A 21385-nucleotide genomic window follows, 5' to 3' on the forward strand; every position below is an offset into this window, starting at 1 on the left:
TCTGAGTTTTAACATGATCGGTAAACTGTACAGGGTCCTGTATAAAGCTGGAGAAGGAGGAGGAGGAGGAGGAGGAGGAGGGGGGAGGGGGAGGAGGGAGGAGAGTGTTTAAAAAGGCGAAGAGGAGGGCGGTAAAAAGGGTGGGCGGGGCTCTATCGGGCTGCACTACCTGTGGACCGGCAGGTGCAGCCCGTTGAGGGGGTTGAGCGGGTGGGGCAGAGGGGGGTGCAGCTCCAGCTGGGCCAGCAGGGAGAAGTGGTCCGAGGGGATGTGGGGGTGGGGGCAGCCGGTGATGTTGTTGTCGATGAGCCACTGGCTGTCCAGCGGTCCCAGCAGGCCCAGGACACTCATGTGGGTTTTGGAGAAGAAGATGTAGTCGATCACGCCCTGCAGACAGGAAGACATCATGTCATCACAATGTAACGTTCAAGGCCGCGTGTCAAACTTAAATACTTTTTGAGTGTAATACTTTACTGAATCTGAACTGATATGTCCCTTTTCAAACAAATTTATAGGAACACGTGTTAATGTTAAGTACCAAAGTATAATTTCGGTATTGATGCCTCGTTAGGGGAACTGTCTTTACATCATTATTTAAATCCTTCAAATAAAACGCTGAACTGATGATTTGATGCCTGTAGGGAAACTCTTTGTATCATTTGATATGACTGATGAACATTAATTCCAAAACAAGAGACTTCAGAAGGCACAGAAACTTGTTGTTTTACCTAAAAAACCACCACAGGATAAATAATGAAGACTCTGCAAAATGTTTAAGGCTGACAAACCAGAACAAGTCCCGATACCCAGTGTTTCCCCACTAATAATCGTTTGTGTTTGGGAGCTTTTGTGCAGCGCTGTTCTGAAACCTGAGTCAGCCTTTGTGTTGTTGCCTGGGAAACTCTTGATGTGATGCGAGTGCCACTCACTCACTCACCGCAGAGCGAGAGAGTGAGCGTATGGGATGAATGCAGGTTAGCTAACATGAGAAGAGAAGAAGCTGTAACGCGGGTGACGGACAAACAAACACATCATCGTTTTACTCCAAAACTCTGGAGCCGAGCAAAAATACAGAAGTGGAAGAAGGGGAGTGGGGCAGCTTACTTTTATGCAATAGGCTAAATGCAGCTTATTATGTCATCCTCTCCTTGACATCACTTTTGTTTTAAGTCTTAAATATACCGAGCAAAAAAAAACCTTGAACACAAATACAAATTGCTGACCGAAGCCGACCACGCAAATATACCATCCAACACGCCTCGTCTCTTTGGGGGTTTTTTGTTGCGTAACACCAGGCCTGAGAAAAATTATAGGGGAAACACTGCCGATACTAATACCGATACCTGACCTTTGGGTATCGGCTGATACCGAGTACTGATCCGATAGTAATGTTTAATTAACAGGCTGTATAACTAACTGTGTGGAAGAGACTGGGATCATTGTTTTATGTGTGAGGCTTGACTTAAACACGGTTTTCCTAACGTAACAAATAAATACATAGATATAATTTACTGAATTGTTATATATTAAAATAATGGTATCTGATACCAGATCAGCCCATTGTCACCAATACCTGATCCAGCTATTTGAGTCAGTATCTGACCGATATCCGATATCACTATTGTTATATCTCTAGTAAGTAGGGAGACCTGAAGAAGAACCTTGTTCAATTAAAATGTTTATCTGTATCTATCAGTTTTTTTTGGTGTGGAAAACATCAGCCGAATCAAATCACAAAACAATTTGAACTTGGGAGTTGTAAACTTAAGATGAAGCAATGTTCTGCAACTTAACGTGTACTCAGAAACAGATCATGTGAAAGCAGAAAACTGGAGGCAAATATCAATGACAGCTCAGCCTGCGGTGTGTTTTTCAGCAGATATAAAAAGAGATACATGTTGATGTTTGCATAAAGGGACACACTCGTCAGTCGTAAGAGTCTTGTTCACTTGCCAGCGATCCAATGTTGGTCTACGATCGCTGGTAACGTCACCAGTAAAAAGCTGGTCTTTCCAGACCAAAACGAGCAAAAAAAAAACCCTCTCTGACCAAGATTTGCAGCTCAAATCAGGTTGGATGACACCAATTAGCTTGATTCATTTCATTCAGTTCTCCAAGGAATTAATTTGTTTGTACCAAGAAGTACACATGTACTAAAACATTGTGAAATACCGACATACAGAGAAAAACCGAACTTCTTTACGAAACAGAAACTCTTTGTGGGTTCCTGAAGTTCCACAAAGGAGCCAAGAAACAACAGTAGAAATGTGGTCAATGTTTCTGTAAGTGCGTCTGCATGTTACAGGTTTGGGTAAAGACGGAGCAACGGCTTATGTGGCAACTTGGCTGCATGACTCATTACAAACCAGAGCAGAAACCACAATAACTGTGTGAGAAGTGCAAATCTAAACACAATCGACCACGCTTTTGCCACCAACGCATCTAAAAAGTGTAAAAAAGAAAGTTGTGCTGCTGCGTTGGAGACGCTGCAAGTTTTTTTTTTTTCCATTTCCAGTTGGATAACGCAAAGCAAGACACTCTCATAATGACAGCAAATATTTCACATACTAGTGTATTAATTAATCAAATGGAAAATAAAACTATCACGCCATCTCAACACGAGTTTCTACCACCCACCCTTACACTGCGAGTCCTCGAACAGCCTCTAACTGTCAAATGCAGAGATTAAGATCCTGAACACCCACTCTGTCTTTATTGAAGTTTATGGCAACTTAACTGATTCTTGGCACCAAAGCAAATAAGTTGCAGTGTATTTATTAGGGACGCACGCTATCAGTATCGGCCGATAAAAGCTCTAAAATCAAATATCTGCATCGGCCTTGAAACGAACATCTCTGCCGATTATGAGAGGCCGATTTTGTTGCCGTCTCCTCCTCCGCCGCCGCCTGACTGTGCTTCCCTCCACGGACTGTTAGAGCTGCGATGTTCGGCTGCACAGATAGGAAACACGTTGGCTGACAGGATGTACCACTCTGTTTGGGGGGAGAGGGGGGGGGGGGGGTTGGTTTACAACGGAGGTCGGCAACCAAGCGTATTAGGCGCATCATCGCCACCTTCTGCTCCGGAGTGCGGACCAGAGATTTAATCCTGAACATTAAAAACTCTACTGCTGCAGCCCACTTGGCAGGTTCATCAAAGTTTTAATGCTTCCTTCATAAACTGTCTTTCTTGATCATATTTAGTGCAATCTATGCATCTCTGCTTGCATGCCAGCTGGAAAAAAATATGTGCATATATCGGTATCAGCAATCAGCCACAATGAGTTGGAAATATCAGCATATCAGATATTAGCAAAAAAAAAACAAACCCCACTTATCTAATAATCAGGACATCTGACACAGTCTAACGTTACACTGAGCCTCCAAATTTAACTTCCTGCCTGTAAATCAGGCTGAAGAATCGCACCAGTGGTTTCACATGTTCTACACAAATTACTGATAATCACATTATTTTCATTATCGCTAATCATTCTGCAAAAACAAATTTGAATTGTTCCATTGATTTCCAATTTTATTTTTGCGCACTTAACAGGAGCTGCAACTAATGCTTATTTTTATTATCAATTAATCTGTCGTTTATTGTCTCGATTCAGCATTTGTCGATCACTGTTTCTCACTTTTGTCCCGACCAACAGTCCACAACCCAAAGATGTTCAGTTTACTGTCACAGACTAAAGAAACCAGAAAATATTCACATTTGAGAAGCTGGAATCTGAGAATTCGGACATTTTTCTTAAAAAAAAAAAGCCTCAAAATAATCAATTATCAGAATAGTTGCTAATTAATTTTGTGTCAGTTGACTAAACGGTTAATTGAAGGAATTGTTGCAGAAAAGTTACATCACTGACGGTGATGCAGTGCATTACCACGCTACTGTAATGTAACTTTGACATAAATTTGGTCATTAAAAACTTGCAGCTGGAAGCTGGAAGAGGCTGGAATCAGGGAATTTGGACGATTAATCGATTATCAAAACAGCTGGCGATTAATTTAACAGTTGGAATCTGATCGATGAATCGTCGCAGCTGTACGGTGCAACGCGTGGAGGCTGTTTCTACCTTGAAGTCATATGTGTAGTTGGTGTAAGGCATCAGATTGCTGTCGTAGGCGCTCTTCAGCTGGAAACTGTGTGTGATGCTTCCGTCTGAGTTGCCGTTCTTGCCGTTGCAGCTGAAGTTGGTCAGACATTCATTGTAGCGCAGCTCCTTGAAGTCCTTGTGGTTCTCGGCCACTCCTCCGTTGCTCAGGTATTCTACCACACCTGGATGACACAAGAAGTAACGTGGATCACATTAATAAACATTCATAAACAAATGGAGGTCGAGGTGTCAAACAGTGCCGCCATCTGTTGGTAAAAAGGAAAATTGCAACCAACGATGAGCGAGAAAACAAATTGATACAAATTTAAGAAACATTTAAGTCAAAATACCAACATAAAACATTACATCACATTATTTAAGCCATAGTGACTTCATGCAGCTTCACCCTGCACTTCATGTTATTCTTCATTAGCTTTTAATAAATACATTAAACTGTATTTGACAACACAAACTCATTAAAATTGATTTAATGGCGTCTGTATAAACAGAAACCACATATCTGTGTCATTTCATTATGTGTTCAAGTGAGTCAACCCACAACCACAATTGAAACTAACAATTATTTTTATTATCAATTAATCTGTAGATTACTTTCTCAGTTAATTGATGAGTCATTTGGTCTACAAAATACTAGAAAATGGTGAAAAACACTGTTTCTCAAAGCTCAAGACTTCCTCAAATGTCTTGTCCACAACCCAAAGATCTTCAGTTTACTGTCACAGAGGACTGAAAACAATTAATGTATTATCAAAATAGATGACGATTCATTTTCTAGTTAATCGAGTACTGGTTGCAGCTCTGGCCCTCACACTGTGGCAGCTCGGTGCTACGCTGGCATGACGTCATCGCAACTCCTTCATTACACTTAATGTGACAAATAAGTTGTTAGACTTATGGCCTCTGGAAACGTGGCTTGAAATCATAAAAATGCATATATGATATCAAAGTTGAGTGTCTCGTTAAGCATCCACAAAAATCTGAATGAAAATAAACATTCATAACTATTAGAAAATTTCTCAGGACTGTGTGGGCGTTTCCAGATAATGTTTGATTGACAGCTCACTTGCAGCTCCAGTACCACTTTATTTTCTATTCATTCACTAAAACGTTTTACTGATATGGAATAAAATACCAAATCTATCAAATGGACCCTACATGGTTGAAAGCTTGAATAATCCACTAACTAACAAACTAGGTTAGACCACCTGAAACTGTGTTTTTATTTAACTATACCTCCAGGAGTATGATGCTAATCGTTTTAGCATCTTCCATTCACATACATGAAACGGTTAGCATTAGCTTAAACGTTTTGCTATTAACTACCAAATCTATCAAATGGACCCTACTTGGTTGAAAGCTTGAGTAATCCACTAACAAACAAACTAGGTTAGACCACCTGAAACTATGTTTTATTTAACTATACCCCACGGAGTATAGTGCTAAACGTTTTAGCATCTTCCATTCACTTACATGAAACGATTAGCATTAGCATTGCTATGCTACACTTTTGAGCTACTTATCCACTCCGTGATTAATACAGATTTGGATGGTGTAGCCAAGTCTGCTAGTTAGCTTAACACAGTAACTTTCAAACCAAATCAGGCTAATTTGAATTCTCATTCTAGCTAAAAGCAAAGAAAAGTGCAGTGCATTGTTTTCTCATGAGGGGAGATGAGAGTAAGTGTTGTGAAGTCAGCTTGGCCGGATAGCCACGTCAATCGTCTTTCTCTTAAATATGATTGGGCAGGTATTTATTACGTAATAAATTCCCTAGTTTAGCCCTGCCTAACTGCAACCCAGTAACAAGAGAAGGGAGAGAAACTTTCTAAAGAATTACATAGACTATGTCAAAGGCTATATTCTCATACTTTTTAGGTGTTTACTATATGCACATTAGATCCCAAATTACATGATTAATGGCAAATCATGGATTTGCCTTTCCAGGGGCTTTAAGACTATAAAATGAAAACTCACTATTTAAGTTATTGTTGAACTTGTACTGCGGATTCTGTGAAGAAAAAGTGTTTCTTGTCTTATTTACAACCACAACCAGCATGAAGATATTAGACAGTGAGATGTAAAGTGAGACGGTCTCACCGGAGTCGGGCAGCGAGTTGAGGTCAGCACACAGGACGATGGGGATGGAGGATGGGTCGGAGGTCGGCGAGCCGGTCGCCATGGAGCCCGAGGCCCTCTCGGCGATGCTCTTCAGCTCCGACAGGAACATCATGGTTTGGATCAACTTGACGTCCGAGTACTCGGGGTCCCAGTGCATGTGGGCGTTGGCCACCAGGACCAGCTGCCTCTCCAGCGGCGGCTTCATGCCTGAAAACACAAGAAGAAGAAGAAGAAACTGGATTTCATTTTGAATGCAACAAATATGCAGCCAATGAAAAAGAGAAAAAATGGAGCAGAACTGAATAAAAATCAGTAGCAATATATATAACTGCACATTTATAAAAGACGTCAAATATTTAAGAAAAGAAACAAACTGTTTGTAGGCGAGTTAAGAAAATAATAAAAATGTCAAAACCTGAAAAACAGTTTGTAAAATCCCCCAAACATCCCAAATAAAACCTAAACATGGTCTTGTTTTGGTTCCGTAGCTCTGATGCAACTTTAGAAACCCAGAAGTGCTGAGACAGTGAAATTTAATAATTAAAAGGGAAGAATGGGATTTACGTGGTTAAAGTTACTGCATGTCTCGTGCTGCAAAACTGAATGAATTAACTTATAAACAGTGATCATGTGATCAAACCACAACAGAACGGATTTACGGTATCAAACTGATCTTGGTGGGAAATTAAACTATTTTTGTACATCATCCTGCAAAAAGGGATGTCCTGAAACTTACCGAAAGAAATATTCTGCAGCTTTATTTATAAATGACAAACCACTCTTTTGTGATATATTATTTAAAGGATAGGTTCACATTTCTTCTTTTTTTTTAGATTATTCTTTTGGCATTTTATTGGATAGTGAGTAGTGGGTATGACATGCAACAGTCAGGTGTCCATATGAGCAGTGAAAGAGGTTTTCCTCGCTGTAATCATTCCTCCTGTTCATACTGGATATAAAAAGATCCTTCAAATGTGCTTTCAATGGAAGTGATGGAGGCCAAAATCCACAGTGTGTCCACACAGTCATTTAAAAGTTGATGTGAAGCTTATATTCAGCTTCAGCAGTCTGAGTTAGTCATATCAAGTGGATATCTGACACATTTACAGTCTTTATAGCATCAAATTCCCTCTTTGTGTTTCCTCGGACAGTGTTTCCCTGTTGAGCTGCAGGTGGAAGTATAGTAACAAAAAGAGGAACTTTGGCACTAAAAACACTGTAAAGTTGAAAGATATCTACTTGATTTGACTCATTTGGACGCTGAAGCTTCATATTAGCTTCAGATAAACTTTTAAATACATTTTTTGTACAGATTGAGGACTGTGGATTTTGTCCTCCATCACTTACATTGTAAGTGCATTATGAAGGGATCTTCTAACGGTCAGTATGAACAGGAGGAATGATTACAGCAAGAAAAACACATCAAGTCAACTAGTGACACCTTGTGGCAAAAAGTCTTTACTGTAGACAAACTTTTTCTCTATTTTTGGCTGCACAGTTTTCCTACTGTGTAAACATCGGTCCAAGTATGTTATTATACATTAATAATACGACCATGTGTGGTTTTAGAATTTGTTCAACTGGAGAAACAGATGTTTGGAGATCGATTCAGATCTAGATCAATAAAACCGTGAAGTTATTTAGTGGGTAGCAGAGCTGAAACAACTACTTTACAACTATTTTTTAATAATCAATTTAATTCATTTTTCCAAGAACAAATGGCAAATATTCTTTGGTTAAAATGTGAAAAATTGCTGGTTTTCTCTGTTTTATATGTTTTGAATTTGAATGTCTATGGAGCTATTGAACAAAATCAATGAAGACAGCACCTTCGGCCCTGGGAACTTGATATTTCTGACATTTTATAAGCTAAATGATTAACTGAAAACAATAACCGACAGATTATTCGCTAAATGTTCATATTTAATTCATTTTTCCAAGAACAAAATGGCAAGTATTCTTTGGTCCGAGCTTCTAAAATGTGAAGATTTGCTACTTTTATTCTGTTCTATATGTTTGTAAAATCAATGAAGACGTCACCTTAGACTCTGGGAACTTGATATTTCTGACATTTTACAAACTAAATAATTAACTGAAAACAATAACCAACAGATTAATAGCTAAATGTTGCCGTCCCACATTGTTATTAACGACCCTGGATGCTTTCTGGGATGCTGGAATACACGGTTGAGTCTCCACAGGTATTCGATGTGTGATATTCTGAAGATATTTCACTGAATCAAACCGTTCTTACCGCCGGAGAACATGTCCTTGTTGACCTCGAGCAGAACGGCCACTCCGATGTTGTCTTTGGTCATCACTCTGTTCAGCATGACCTCTGACCCCTCAGAGTTGGCCATGGCCACCTGGTTGAACTCCACAGTGTGTTTCTGGACCAACGTAAACCTGCGGAAACACAAGAAATCCAAACATAAACACCTGCCTTCACCACAAACACTCAACTCATAAATCCAAACAACAAATATGTATAAATATTCCGTACAGTACGTTCTGTAAAGTATAAACTCACTTCTCGGTCTTAAAGAACACAGCGCAACCGTCCACGTGTTTCCTCTCCTGTTCTGACACCAGTTTGGCACGAGACTTTGGACAGAAGTAGCCGTCGTAGCCGCGTTCCTTTAGTGTTTCCAGAAACATGGTGTAGTACTGCTCCGTCTCGACCTCCTGCACACACAAACACACACACACACGGCAAGAAACATCAGCTAAAAACACTCAATGAATTGTGAGTGTACTTTTAGACAAACTAATAAATAACTAAAAACAATTCAGCTATTTCTCCGCTAGAATTTTTATGCTTTCAAGCTAAAATAAACTTAGTTTCCTGTCCTGAGGGAGGGAAGCTAAACTGAGGACAGTTAGTCGGTATTGTCTAACTCTTCATCTTCTTCTGTAGACAATAACTCGGTTGTGTCGGCCGGGAGGAACAGTCGCCAGATCCATGTGAGCAGTTGATAGCAGCCGATGCAGAGAACAGTCTGATAATTACAGCGCTGAAGAGACCGAACAGCGCTCTGCTACGACGGACACGCTCTGATTGGTCGTTACATGACGAGCGGACGGCGGGAAGAGACGTCCATCTTGTTAAAGGTCACAGAAAGTGAGCAGCGAACTGATACAATCATGTGAAATTATAGCCGGTCAAAAGCAGGTTTCCCTTTTCTATCAGATACTGATGAAGTCAGACAGTCTCTCTTCTAGTCTAAGAAGTTACTAACGAGTATTGATCCTGTGTGGCCCAACAGGAGGGTTGCAATTAACACTTATTTTCATTATTGGTAAATCGATTAATCATTTCGGCTATAAAATGTCAGAAAATAGTGATAAAAAGACACTTAAAAGCTTCAAATTCTAACATTTAAGAAGCTGCAAAAATCAAACAAATCTACATAATTGCCAATTTAATTTTCAGACAATCAACTAATTGATTAATTGATGCAGGTTTACCTAATAGCACTTTGTCTAGCTAAGTGTTACTTCAAAATAAAACATGACGAGAGACAAGGTTGTGAACTTTTCTTCAAAAATTTTCAAAATAAAAGTTTTTCAAGAATCCCGAGAAAAAAAAAAAGTCCATTAAGTCCTGACTGTCAGAAGATTGATGTGAAATGAGGAAATAATCTCAAAAAAACTTGCAGCAAAGACGTGACAAACAACAGATATGAGGTTTAGAAGTTTACTTACAGTTAAGACCTGCAAATAAAATATAATAATAAAGAATTGAAATGTCTCTTCATCAGTAAAGTGTCAGAAACTTATTTTGTCCAGATGCTGATTTTGGCTGTTTTTTTTTCGGGTAAAGCCGGAATGTAATAAAGAAATTATAATAGACGCATTTGATGGTGTTGGAAATCTTTTGAGACAGAACTTTATTAGAGCAGCCTACAAAGAAAAATCTTCCTCTTTCATGCTCTGATTACTGTCTGCTTTGTTAAAGTGGAAAATGTAACGAGGGAAAGTGAAATGCCTTCTACCTGCAGGCTGATGATGTCAGCGTCACAGCTGGTGATCTCCTCCATGATGCCTTTCTTCCGGTATTCCCAGTTGAGAGCCCAGGATGGGCAGTAGCCATACAGCTGTCGCGTGGCGTATTTGTCACACAGCACGTTGTAGCACATGACTGTGAACGTGGCTGCAAGAGAGGAAGGAAAAAAGGAGAAAAGACGATGACCAAACAGCCCCGACCCATCGACAGATAGATAGATGGAGGAGAGTGTCGGTAAAATTATCCTCCAGATCTGTGTTGGTTTTATTTTATTCTTCTAGTGTTTGCTTTAGAAAAGCAAATCTAAAAGTGTTAATTTACTGAGTAAAGCAGCCAAAGAGAGCAAAGCAAACATTTATTATTATGCAAATGCTGCTGCTTTTAGAAAGATATTTGACTGAAACATTTAATGCACTTTTTGTACTTTAGATGAAACTGGACATGAATCTTGATCCACAAACCTTCAAACTTCATGAACTGATTTCATCTCAAAAGGACAGAAGACTTAGTTTTAAAGCTGCAACAACAGAATTTATTTCAATATATTGATCTTCTTAGTCAGTTTTCAAGCAAAAATGCTCAAACCAGTCTAGTTCCAGCTTCTAAAATGGGAAGATTTGCTGCTTTTCTTTGTCATATACAACAGTAAACTGAATATATTTGGATTTTTGGTCTGAATACAAGTTCCTGAGCTGGAGGCAATTATAGTGAGTATTTTTCACTATTTTCAGACTGTCATTCATAGACTAAACATTATTTATTGATAAAATAATAATCCACAGATTTTATTGACCTTGAGTCAGAGCGCTGTGCCTTTTTCCTTTATCATGTCAGCAGCTTCTTCTTCTTGTTTTTTAGGCTCCAGTCTGTTCAAACCTGCGACTGAAACTTACGCCGAGGCTCTTTGTTATCTTTTTGGACCTCTAAACAGTTTTTTTTTGGTCAACTTGTGAATGTGTTTCATAAATAAAGAATGAGTTTGTGGCCTGAGTTTCATCGTACTTGGCAACTGCCTACAACAACTAAATGAAACTTCACACCCCCACCGCCCCCCTCCCTCGGATCACTGCTCCAATAAGCCTGCAGCCTTTTATGTTTTGACAGTTTTTTTTTTTTTTTTCTTTCCACGTTTTTGTTTTCAGACCAAACTGACGCCCGACATCACAGCTGCGATGCTCCGGGCAGCTTTACATCTTGGCAAGTGACAGTAAAATACTTCCAAACCAAAAAATCCAGTAAGGTGATGTCAGTGAGCTAAACACAGCACGCTCGTGTTCACCGAGCCAGTCGGGTTTGTGATTTACATCCAAGGAAATCAAAAGAATGAGAATAAAAAGATTGAGCACTACTGAGGGAAGCCATATAAGACATATAAAAATATTCTGCAGTTTGTGTCTTTTTTTCCACAAAAAGTTCAATTACCTAAAAATCCTTAAAAATACATAAAAAGAAAAACATGTTGTTGAGTAAACGGGGACTTTAAGGAAGCGGTTCCCAAAACCTGTTATGCTTACGACCCTGAAAATTAAACAACCCGACAAGTTGGAGTCTATTAGTTGTCAGCAGTTCAACCAAATAATTATTTTTCCTTCCAACATTCTTTCATTGAAGTGTTTTTAGGGGCCTGAGGAGTTAAAAAGTATCCCGTATTTCAGAAGGAAAAATATAAAAATAAAAAAATGTTTTCCTTTCTTACCCTTTCATCTCATGAGAACTTGTGTTTTTATATTTAAATGTTCCATCAGAAACTCCAACAACTATCACAATTTAAATTGGACAAAAAAAGGAAAATGAATAGTTTGTCAGTTAGTGAGGATAATATATCGTATGTATGTGATTTAAAGGAGCAGTGTGGAGGATTTAGTGACATCTAGTGGTGAGGTTGCAGATTGCAACCGACTGAATAACCCTCCCCTCCCCCCACCCCCTTCCTTTCTTTTCCTTCCTTTAAGTGTGCAGGAGAACCTACGATGGCTGCAAAACTCGCAAAAAATGCAAAACACCCTCTCTAGAGCCGGTGTTTGGTTTGTCCGTTCTGGGCTACTGTAGAAAAATGGCGGTGCAACATGGCGGGCTCCGTGGAAGAAGACCGCTCCTTATGTAGATATAAATGGCTCATTCTAACCCCTAAATTCCACCGGGGCACATGTGTGCCGCGTTCCGGCTCCGACGTGGCTGCTGGAGCTGATTGCGGCCGCTCTAGTCAATGTATCTGAGTCCACAGGGCGCGACGCAGCGTGTTTCAGAAGCGGCTCTCCGCTCCGCTGCGCTAAAGATAGGCGCCTCGTCTATTTTTTACGGACGCCGCGTCAAGCAGCACAGAGCAGATCGAGCTGGGCAGGAAGTCAGACACAGAAACAGCATTGAGCATCCGGTCAATTTTCAAAATAAAACACCCTGTGCAGACTCCTGTTCCTAAATCAACAATAAACACAATTAAAACAGATGAATAAAGAAACCATTTATCTACGTAGCCTACTTTACCATAGCAGAAGCACAATTATCAAGGAAAATGACCAAATCAACGAAAGCTGAGCAAGTTAACAAAATTGGGCAATTTAGTTGCCCTGCTACTGCAGTAATTACGGTAGCCTTAAGGGACTTGATCAGCTTTGGCTAGGCTGCTGTAGTTACTGTAGTAGGAGTGCAACTGACTTTAAACGACGGAAGGCTTGCCCGCAGTGAAGACGCTCTGCTTCTGACACGCTCCCGGTGGAATAGGGCGCTGCGCAGAGGACGAAACAAAACCGGACCGGAACGCGGCGCACAGCCGGGGTCAGGTAACAAAAACACAATGATTCTTATTTTCAGGTGATTATACACTAATTAAAACATACTGATGAATCTTCTAATCCATTTCTGCCAATAGATCCTAAATCCTGCACACTGGTCCTTTAAGCTGATAGGAGACTCTTACATTAACATTAATCCTACTGCTTAAAAAAGTGTTTATTAAATTGTGAATGAGTCCAACAAGACGCTGCAGGTGTAACTCGCCCCTCCTGGTGAACATACCTGTGGGAATCATTTGGTCTCGCTCTTTCAGAGTGATCCAAGGTCTTTGGGGGAGCTGCTCCGGGTGCACTGGAAACAGGATAGGGCGGGAGGCAAATCCGGATTAGTGCTCATTAGTCCGTGACAAACACAATGAGACGATTTACCTGCGGTGCTCAGGTTAACAATGAACCGCCGGTAAAATATGCATGAGTCCTGACGAACGGGGGCGGGGCGCGTTGTAAGGCGAAGCCGCCAGGACGTTTACCTGCTAGATTGTCGAGCATGTAGTTCAAAAGCTTTCTGGTTCCGTCCGGCTCCTGGTAGAGATTGAGGATGTCTTGGGACAAAGGGTTTCCTGCAAAACAACCACATGAAAAATACTAACTAAATATAAAGAATCACAAGCATTTTGGGGGGAAAGCTGTAATAATAACGTAATAAAAGACTCACCTTTTAGCCCAAGGGTTTGTAACTGGAAAAGCCTCCCAAGTTCATAAGGCAGAACTCGTAAAAGATTGTTGTTTAAAAGCAATTCCCTGCGAGAAACGACACAAAATATACATCAGTCCTTTGGTTTCTTCACATCTAAAAAGGGGATTTTCTTTGTGTATTTTGTCAAACCATCTTCTACCACATTGTGCTTTGTTGTCACTTCAGTTTATTCATCTGGTCAAAATGTGTCTTTACTTGTCATCTTCAATTTTTTTGTTTCTGGACCCAGGAGGATGTAACTGTTTCTCATCCATGGATTTCATAATCTTCGTCTTTCTTTCTTCTGTGAGTGTTTGATCTGTGTGTTTGGATTTATCGTGCCTCTCATCACTCTGCTTTTAAGCTTTAGGCGGTTTGGAACATAATTCCTCTCAATGAATTCATTATTTTTCCAAGTCAAAATAAAAAAAAAAAAATACACCCTTGTGTGAAATTAAAGTTTTGTCCAGACAAAGTCATTAACAGAACCACCTCCAGATGTCTGATCGCCGCCGTGATGTCGGCCATGTTTCTCAAGTATCTCAGGATTCTGTTGACCTACCTGAGAGAGACCATGTTGCCCAGTTCGGCGGGCAGGCTGCGGAGCTTATTGGACGACAGGTTCAGGTAGACCAGGTTGGGCAGCTTGGCGATGTCCGGCGGGATGCGGGTCAGGTTGTTGTCGTTGATGTGCAGTGCTGTCAGGTGGGTTAACGTCCATAACGAGCTGCTCAGATTCCTGACCCGCCCTGTGTGAAAAACACACAACTGTAAGCAAATACAGGTTTCATATCTGAGCTTTGAGATCAACCGAACCAGGAGACAACCAGACTCACGCTCTTCAAGACATAACAAGACATTTATTGAACATTTCTGTCAGTATTGATATTTTTTATCCAGCAGCAAATCTGGCTAAATTTAGACGATTTTCATGCCACGATTCAGTTTTTATGATTCTTTTCAGGGTAAAAAAACCACACAGTCAGCATTTGGACCACCGTGTGACACAAAAGAGATGTTGAAATCAAATTAATTAGACATAACAAGACGTTTATTGAACATTTATGACAGTATTGATATTTTTATCCAGCAGCAAATCTGACTAAATTTAGACGATTTTCATGCAACGATTCAGTTTTTATGATTCTTTTCAGGGTAAAAAACCACACAGTCAGCATTTAGAGCACCATGTGACACTAAATAGATGTTGAAATCAAATTAATTAGACATAACACGATGTTTTATGAAAATTTATGACAGTATTGATATTTTTATCCAGCAGCAAATCTGACTAAATTTAGACGATTTTCATGCAACGACTCAGTTTTTATGATTCTTTTCAGTAGAAAACCACACAGTCAGCATTTAGAGCGCCATGTGACACTAAATAGATGCTGAAATCAAATTAATTAGACATAATAAGATGTTTATTGAACATTTCTGTTAGTATTGATATTTTTATCCTGCAGCAAATCTCCACCTTTTAAAGTCTTTTCATGCAACGATTCAGTTTTTATGATTCTTTTCAGGGTAACAAAAACACACACACTGAGCCTTTATAGCACCATGTGACACTAAATAGATGTTGAAATCAAATTAATTAGACATAAGAAGATGTTTATTGAACATTTCTGTTAGTATTGATATTTTTATCCTGCAGCAAATATCCACCATTTAAATTCTGACTAAATTTAGATGATTTTCATGCCTCGATTCCAGTTTTTATGATTCTTTTCAGGGTAAAAAAAAACCACACACACACACTCAGAGCACCATGTGACACAAAAGAGATGTTGAAATGCTAAAATTATTTTAGGGTTAACCACAGAGTGACCTACTTATTCACCTGTAGATCCTGTCAGCCTTAACTGCTCGTTAATGTAGAATTTACTCAATTAATAACATGAAAAGAAGGATTTTACTGGTCTAACTTACTGGTTGATATATCTAATATTAGATTATTGACATTATTGGCCTGATAGATCAGTTTCCCTTTAACATTTCCACCCTGTAACTCTCATGTCCGAACTGCTTGTTTGAAATCAGAAAAATGAAAGAGGAACCTGACAGACGCCTGTTTGGATGTTAATTATTAACTTTTCCTTCTAGTCGTGGAAAGTTACCTGATCGTTAATACTTGTTCTTTTTCTCTTTTCACATTGGTTCAGTCATAAACATTCATGCCTGGGATTGTGACACTGTCTGAAGTTGTCAATTCACATCTGGCTTTTTCAGTCAAGAATATTTTAATTATGTGGTTTCCAGATGTTGCTCTTTCTTTTCTTCATATTTGCGGGAAAAGTGACCTTTCTAGTTCGAGTTTCTGCAACACCAGAAGTTATAAAAAAAGTGAAACTTTAGCTAGTGTAACGTCCAAACTGTGAAAAACATTTATCCCTGAACACACAGTGTGTGTGTGAGTGAGATGAAAATATGTCAAGGAGCTCATTGAGATAATAAAAACAAAACAAGCTCACACACAGAGAGGAAAAACACAAGATTATTTTCATATTCTGCTTCATCTCTGCTTCATTAAATCCTTCACGATTCACTTTCAGTAATAAGGCTGTCATGTCAGATTTGTCTTTATGTTCATATTTCTGCCATTTTCAATATAAAAATGCATCTTTTTTTCTTTAATTTAGTTCAGTCCAGGGACTCGGAGCTCTGCTGGTTTTCACTTTTAATGATCGAATCCAGATTTACACCTGAGCTACGAGGCCTCAGCTGGGATGTTTTTATATGGAGGCAGACCCACACACAGAGAGAGAGAGAGAGAGAGAGAGAGAGAGAGAGTTAGTTAGACTGACCAGATATCTCGAGCTCAGCCCAGTGAGACTTCTTCCCATTGGCCGCCTCCTCGGTTGACATGATGGTGTAACATCTGCGGGGATCTGGAGGATCATATTTTTCCTTTGGCATACCTGTTAATCTGAAACACAAGAACACACACGTTTCAGGTTAAATTCAGCTGGCACTAATGGGTAGAACTGGGAGTCCTTTAAAAGATTACAATACCAGTATCGATACCAGTACCCTTAAAGTGATACCGATACCAGTAGAGTTCTTCACTCGATACCCATCACGTGAATGGAAGCGTAAAATGTCACCACTCCTCCTCATCCAAATGATTTTCACAGGGATAAACTTTCAAAGTGTTCAAATTATTGAAGTATTTATTAAATAACTGAACAAAACTGAACAATTAAGTGTTATCACCACAGACCGTTTGGCTTGTAGCTGCTGCCGTAGTGAGCCAATCACACGTCGCAATATATCGTAGAACGCTTGCAGTAAAATAGTCTTTTTTTTCCAAGATCTGGGTAGAAAAAGGGTCGAATGCAGGTATCGATTAACTTAAAGGTTCTGATACTCAGCCCTACTGAAGGGCAGATATTCTTCCTTAAAATAAAATGATATAAAACAAATGATACTGTAAGTGATACTGTTTTTTAATGTTTCTACTTCTGTATTAATGATGTATAACGTAGTAAAAGTGACACATTTTGGAATTAGTTTGTCTTTATTGAGGGACGTTTTAAATCATATGTTCAGTTTGATTTAGATCAGAAATCTGTGCTTTATTAAGTCAACACTTCCTGCTACTGACAGTTATACAATCAGCACTGTGAAGCATGAAGTTAACACGTAAAAGTTGATCAGCTGTTAATTTTTCACTCTGCGTGTGTTTAAAGACAGAAACACAACCTGCTCCGACTGATCACAGAAACAAGTGAAGCTAAATTAGATTTTATGATAAAACAGCTGAAATGAATTCCAGTGATGTAAGATGAAAAATGAGGAAAATTAAATATAAAAACAGAAATAAAAGAAAGTTCAAAGAAAACTGAAAAAAGCAGGTTGTGGGAAAGAAAATTCTTCCTCCAATCCCTCCTCTCCCTCCCCTGAACATTCTCCATCCTGCTGCAAAATATTTTACCACCCAAGTAGATTATTTCATAACTCAGAATAAACAAATAAATGCCTGTCTTTTCTTTTCAAGTGGCCGGTGGAGTCAGCGGCCTGAGGCGGCGTTTACCGGCACACACACACACACACACACACACACACACACACGGCGGCGGCCGGCTGCAGGTGATTTCCCCGTCCTGACAATGACACACACACAAAGTCTCTCAGAGCCAAGAACCGAAACCACCACAGGAAGCACCTGGAGGCCGATTTCTGACAAAAAACACCCCCCCCCAAAAAAACTGGCATCTGTGTAAAGAGCTGAGACGTCATAAATCTAGATGCTTTGATTATCAGCGTGATGGCGTTCATTATGTGATTTATGTGGACGACTTCTGTGACGAAGGCAGAGAAACCAGCTTTTGATCCGCAGATGATTTAATCCAAAAAAATGATGCCACGATGTTCAATAACTGGATGATTAGAGCAGAATGGAGACGTCCAATCAGACGGCTGCTGATCTATCACAAGTCTTACGTAAGAGCCGTGACAACTAACTAATGAAAGAAAATATCCTTAAATAAATGAATGTTTCTTTGATGCATCTCCTGCACACAAGCTTACAATTATCAACAAGTTTTATAGCTGCAATCAACAGAAAATTAAACGCCGACTATTTTCATAATTAATCGTTTTGAGTCACTTCTTAAGAAACAAATAGTAAGATCGTCTGGTTTATTTCGTCTTTCTGTGACAATAAACTGAAGATTTTGTGGACTGTTTGTCGGGACATTTGAGGGCGTCACCTTGAGCTTATTATTCTCATTATCAATTAATCTGTCTATTTATTTTCTTGATTAATTTGTTTTGTCTATAAAGCTCAAGGTGATGCCTTCAAATGTCCACAACTCAAAGATAGTAAGTTTACAATCATAGAAAACTAAAATAAACCAGAAAATATTCACATCTGAGAAGCTGGAATCAGAGAATTTGGATGTTTTTCTTAATAAAAAGACTAAAAACAAGAAACGAGTTATCAAAGTTTTCTGTCAGTATGTTGTTGTGAAGTCTTAAAAGTTGCATTACAGTTGTAAAGGTGATAAAAATGTGTTGAACTGAAGCCACACGGCAGCGCTGAACAATTAATCGAAAGTTTATCGGAATCGCGGTATAGCCGGAGGAGGTGCAATATTTCTTAAAAATACCTTTTTAAATTTAATATTATTGCGCTGCAGAGACGTCACAACCTACACATCATATTCTACAAACTTCAGAAAACCTCTTTGTTTGGCACAGATCCCTGCAAACATCACACCATAATCACTTTAATATGTTTTTCAACGAAAATCAAATCGCAATATCAGTCCTAATAATCGCAATTAGGTATTTTTTTGAAAACGGTGCAGCACATGGTCATCTTATCAACTCATGTTGTCCCGGGTCAGACTGATTATTGTGTCACAACAGTTTCACTCAGTGCAAAATATTATTTCCGTTTCTATTTACATGAACCTGAACAAGCAGTCATGCAACCTTCACTTATCAGGCTTTAAAGCAGGCAGCTGGAGGAGGTCTGTCCACAAACCACTCAGCTTGCAAAGTTATTTTAACTGCCCGGCCTGCCAGCTGTCAGTCTGCAGCTCTGGTTGGAGGAGGAGGAGGGGGGGAGAGGAGGTGTGGAGGGGGGGCACATATCATAAAAGTTATACTATATATGCATGACATTGTTATTAACCATTGACTTTCTGAGCAGTGTGCATGCATAGGAGCAATAGGAATAAGGTGCAAGATGTTATGCAGCTGAGCCACCATGAGGTTGGTTTTGAGGGGGGGGTGGGGGCGGGGGGGGTGAACAAGTTTGGAGAAGACTTACATAACCTGTTTACACGCTGCTGGGTCACAAGTAAGCGGCAGATATACAGCCAGCTGGCAGCGGCTCATATCAGACACACAGGCACGAAAACTCAAGTTGCAACTGCGACGTGAGATATCAACATGTAGGTTTGTAGAGGGGGGGGTGGGTGGGGGGGGGGTGTTGGAGGGGCTGTCAATGGTCAACCCTGTTGCCTTGGCAACTGGGAGTGATTATTTTTTTTGAAAGGCGGGAGTTTTTTTTATTTTTTTATTGCAAGTGGAAAAAATGTAGCGATGGCAACTGCACCAACAGCTGAGAGAGAGGCGAGCATCCAAACATAGCTGAAATGTCAAAAGTGACAAGCGCGCAGCACAACGTACACGGACCGGACGGACGGGCCCCGTTCAGGAGAAGTTCAACCCACCGGCCACCCAGCTGTCACACCTGACAGGGAGGTAAACACGCCCTCTGGATATGTCTAAGAATACATATTCCAGTATTAAATCTATTAAAGTAGAGTCAACACAAAGCGCAAACAGGTGAACCGTCCAGCGCGCTCGAAGCACGGCGCTGGATTTGTTTGGCTAGCGGCTGCAGGGCGCACGCTGCCCGGGCTCACCGAGTCGAGCTGCGGGGAAGAAGGGAGTTGGTATAAATGGAAGCGGATTTAACGCGGAAATTTAACCCGGGACAGTCTGGACAAAGTGTCCGCAGCTGAAGAACAAACTCAGGATTGACATTACCTTCATTCGTGGGCGGTAGAAGACGGTTTGTTGAGTGAATTGGTAGAGACATGCAGACGCGGCTGGTGAACCCGTTCAGACCCTGAACGTCTCGGAAACAGAAGGAAGAACAACAAACGCAGCTTCCGCTCGTACCCGCACACTGCATCCACCCCCGAGTCATCCCGCACCACAAAAAAACATGTTCATACTGACTTTATAACATACAGAATAATAATAAAAAAGGCTCAATAAACTGCCACAAAGCCCCAGTTTACAGTCCCCACTTTATTAATTTTCTGTTTTAGTTCCAAATGACTGAACTCCATTTAAATCTCATTTTATCTAGTCAATGTTTATCTGTTCAGGGACAAGTATAAATCATGATTTATGCCACAGCATTTATAGCCTAGGCTATATATACCGTCCCTATCAATCAATTAATCAATCAAGTCAATTAAACTTTATTTATATAGCACCTTTAAAACAAATCAAATGCAATTCAAAGTACTGACAAGAACGTACAGGATGTTAAATATGGATTTAGAGACCAATGCACACCGACATAATTAAAAAGCAAAAGAGTTAATTGAATAAGACAACAATAAAAGATGGGTAGTTAAGATAATAAAAGATAAATAATAGAAGATAACGCAAGAAACAATCGAAAGTATAATTATGAAATACTATACAAAATAAATAGATTATAATAAAACAGTGAAGTGTTAATGAAATAAAATGGAATAAAATAAATAACAATGGTGATAATAAATCAAATAGGTATATAATGATAAAACCATAAAATTATAAAACACTACATGAGATTGAACAGATGGGTTTTTAGTTTACCTTTAAAAAATATCAATATTTTCTTCTCCTCTCAGACGGGCTTTTAAAATACATACAGAAAAAAAACAGAAAAATACACACGAAACTGTACAAGACTCAACAACACATATGCATACATTACAACACGAAACTCAACAACAAAGTACATACAAAGCAGCAAAACACACAAACAACTCACAAACAAACAAACATACCATAAAAGTTTCATTAAACAACAAGCAGCACTCATAACTACATGACAGATCCCTCTTTAAACTCTGTGTCAGTTTGAGTTGTTGTTTTAGAATATATTGGAGGCACCGAAAAAATCAGTATGCAGTTAAAACATAATTTCT

At 39.6% G+C, this 21385-nt stretch overlaps 2 protein-coding genes across 3 annotated transcripts in view; one reads left to right on the forward strand and one right to left on the reverse strand.

Moving 5' to 3' along the window:
• On the reverse strand, positions 1–20360 carry cnot6l (CCR4-NOT transcription complex, subunit 6-like). Of its 2 annotated transcripts, XM_042422046.1 has the most exons (12): positions 20223–20360; positions 16523–16644; positions 14275–14461; positions 13692–13777; positions 13507–13596; positions 13260–13328; positions 10234–10391; positions 8769–8923; positions 8493–8644; positions 6218–6445; positions 4079–4281; positions 2–387 (listed from the first exon to the last, which is right to left on the reverse strand). In XM_042422046.1, exons 2-12 carry the CDS (start codon positions 16632–16634, stop codon positions 166–168), a joined length of 1662 nt encoding a protein of 553 aa, XP_042277980.1. In that variant the 5' UTR covers positions 16635–16644; positions 20223–20360; the 3' UTR covers positions 2–165. The 2 variants fall into 2 exon arrangements, with proteins under 2 accessions (XP_042277981.1, XP_042277980.1); XM_042422047.1 differs by lacking the exon at positions 20223–20360 and having other exon boundaries at positions 1–387; positions 16523–16640.
• mrpl1 (mitochondrial ribosomal protein L1) overlaps positions 19435–21385 on the forward strand; it is a 14361-nt gene continuing 12410 nt past the window's right edge. The window contains exon 1 of the mRNA XM_042421174.1: positions 19435–19439. Within this exon, the coding sequence (XP_042277108.1) occupies positions 19435–19439 (5 nt within the window). The remainder of the gene's footprint in view (positions 19440–21385) is intronic.

This window comes from Thunnus maccoyii, chromosome 9, assembly GCF_910596095.1.
Source record: "Thunnus maccoyii chromosome 9, fThuMac1.1, whole genome shotgun sequence".
Taxonomy (NCBI): domain Eukaryota; kingdom Metazoa; phylum Chordata; class Actinopteri; order Scombriformes; family Scombridae; genus Thunnus; species Thunnus maccoyii.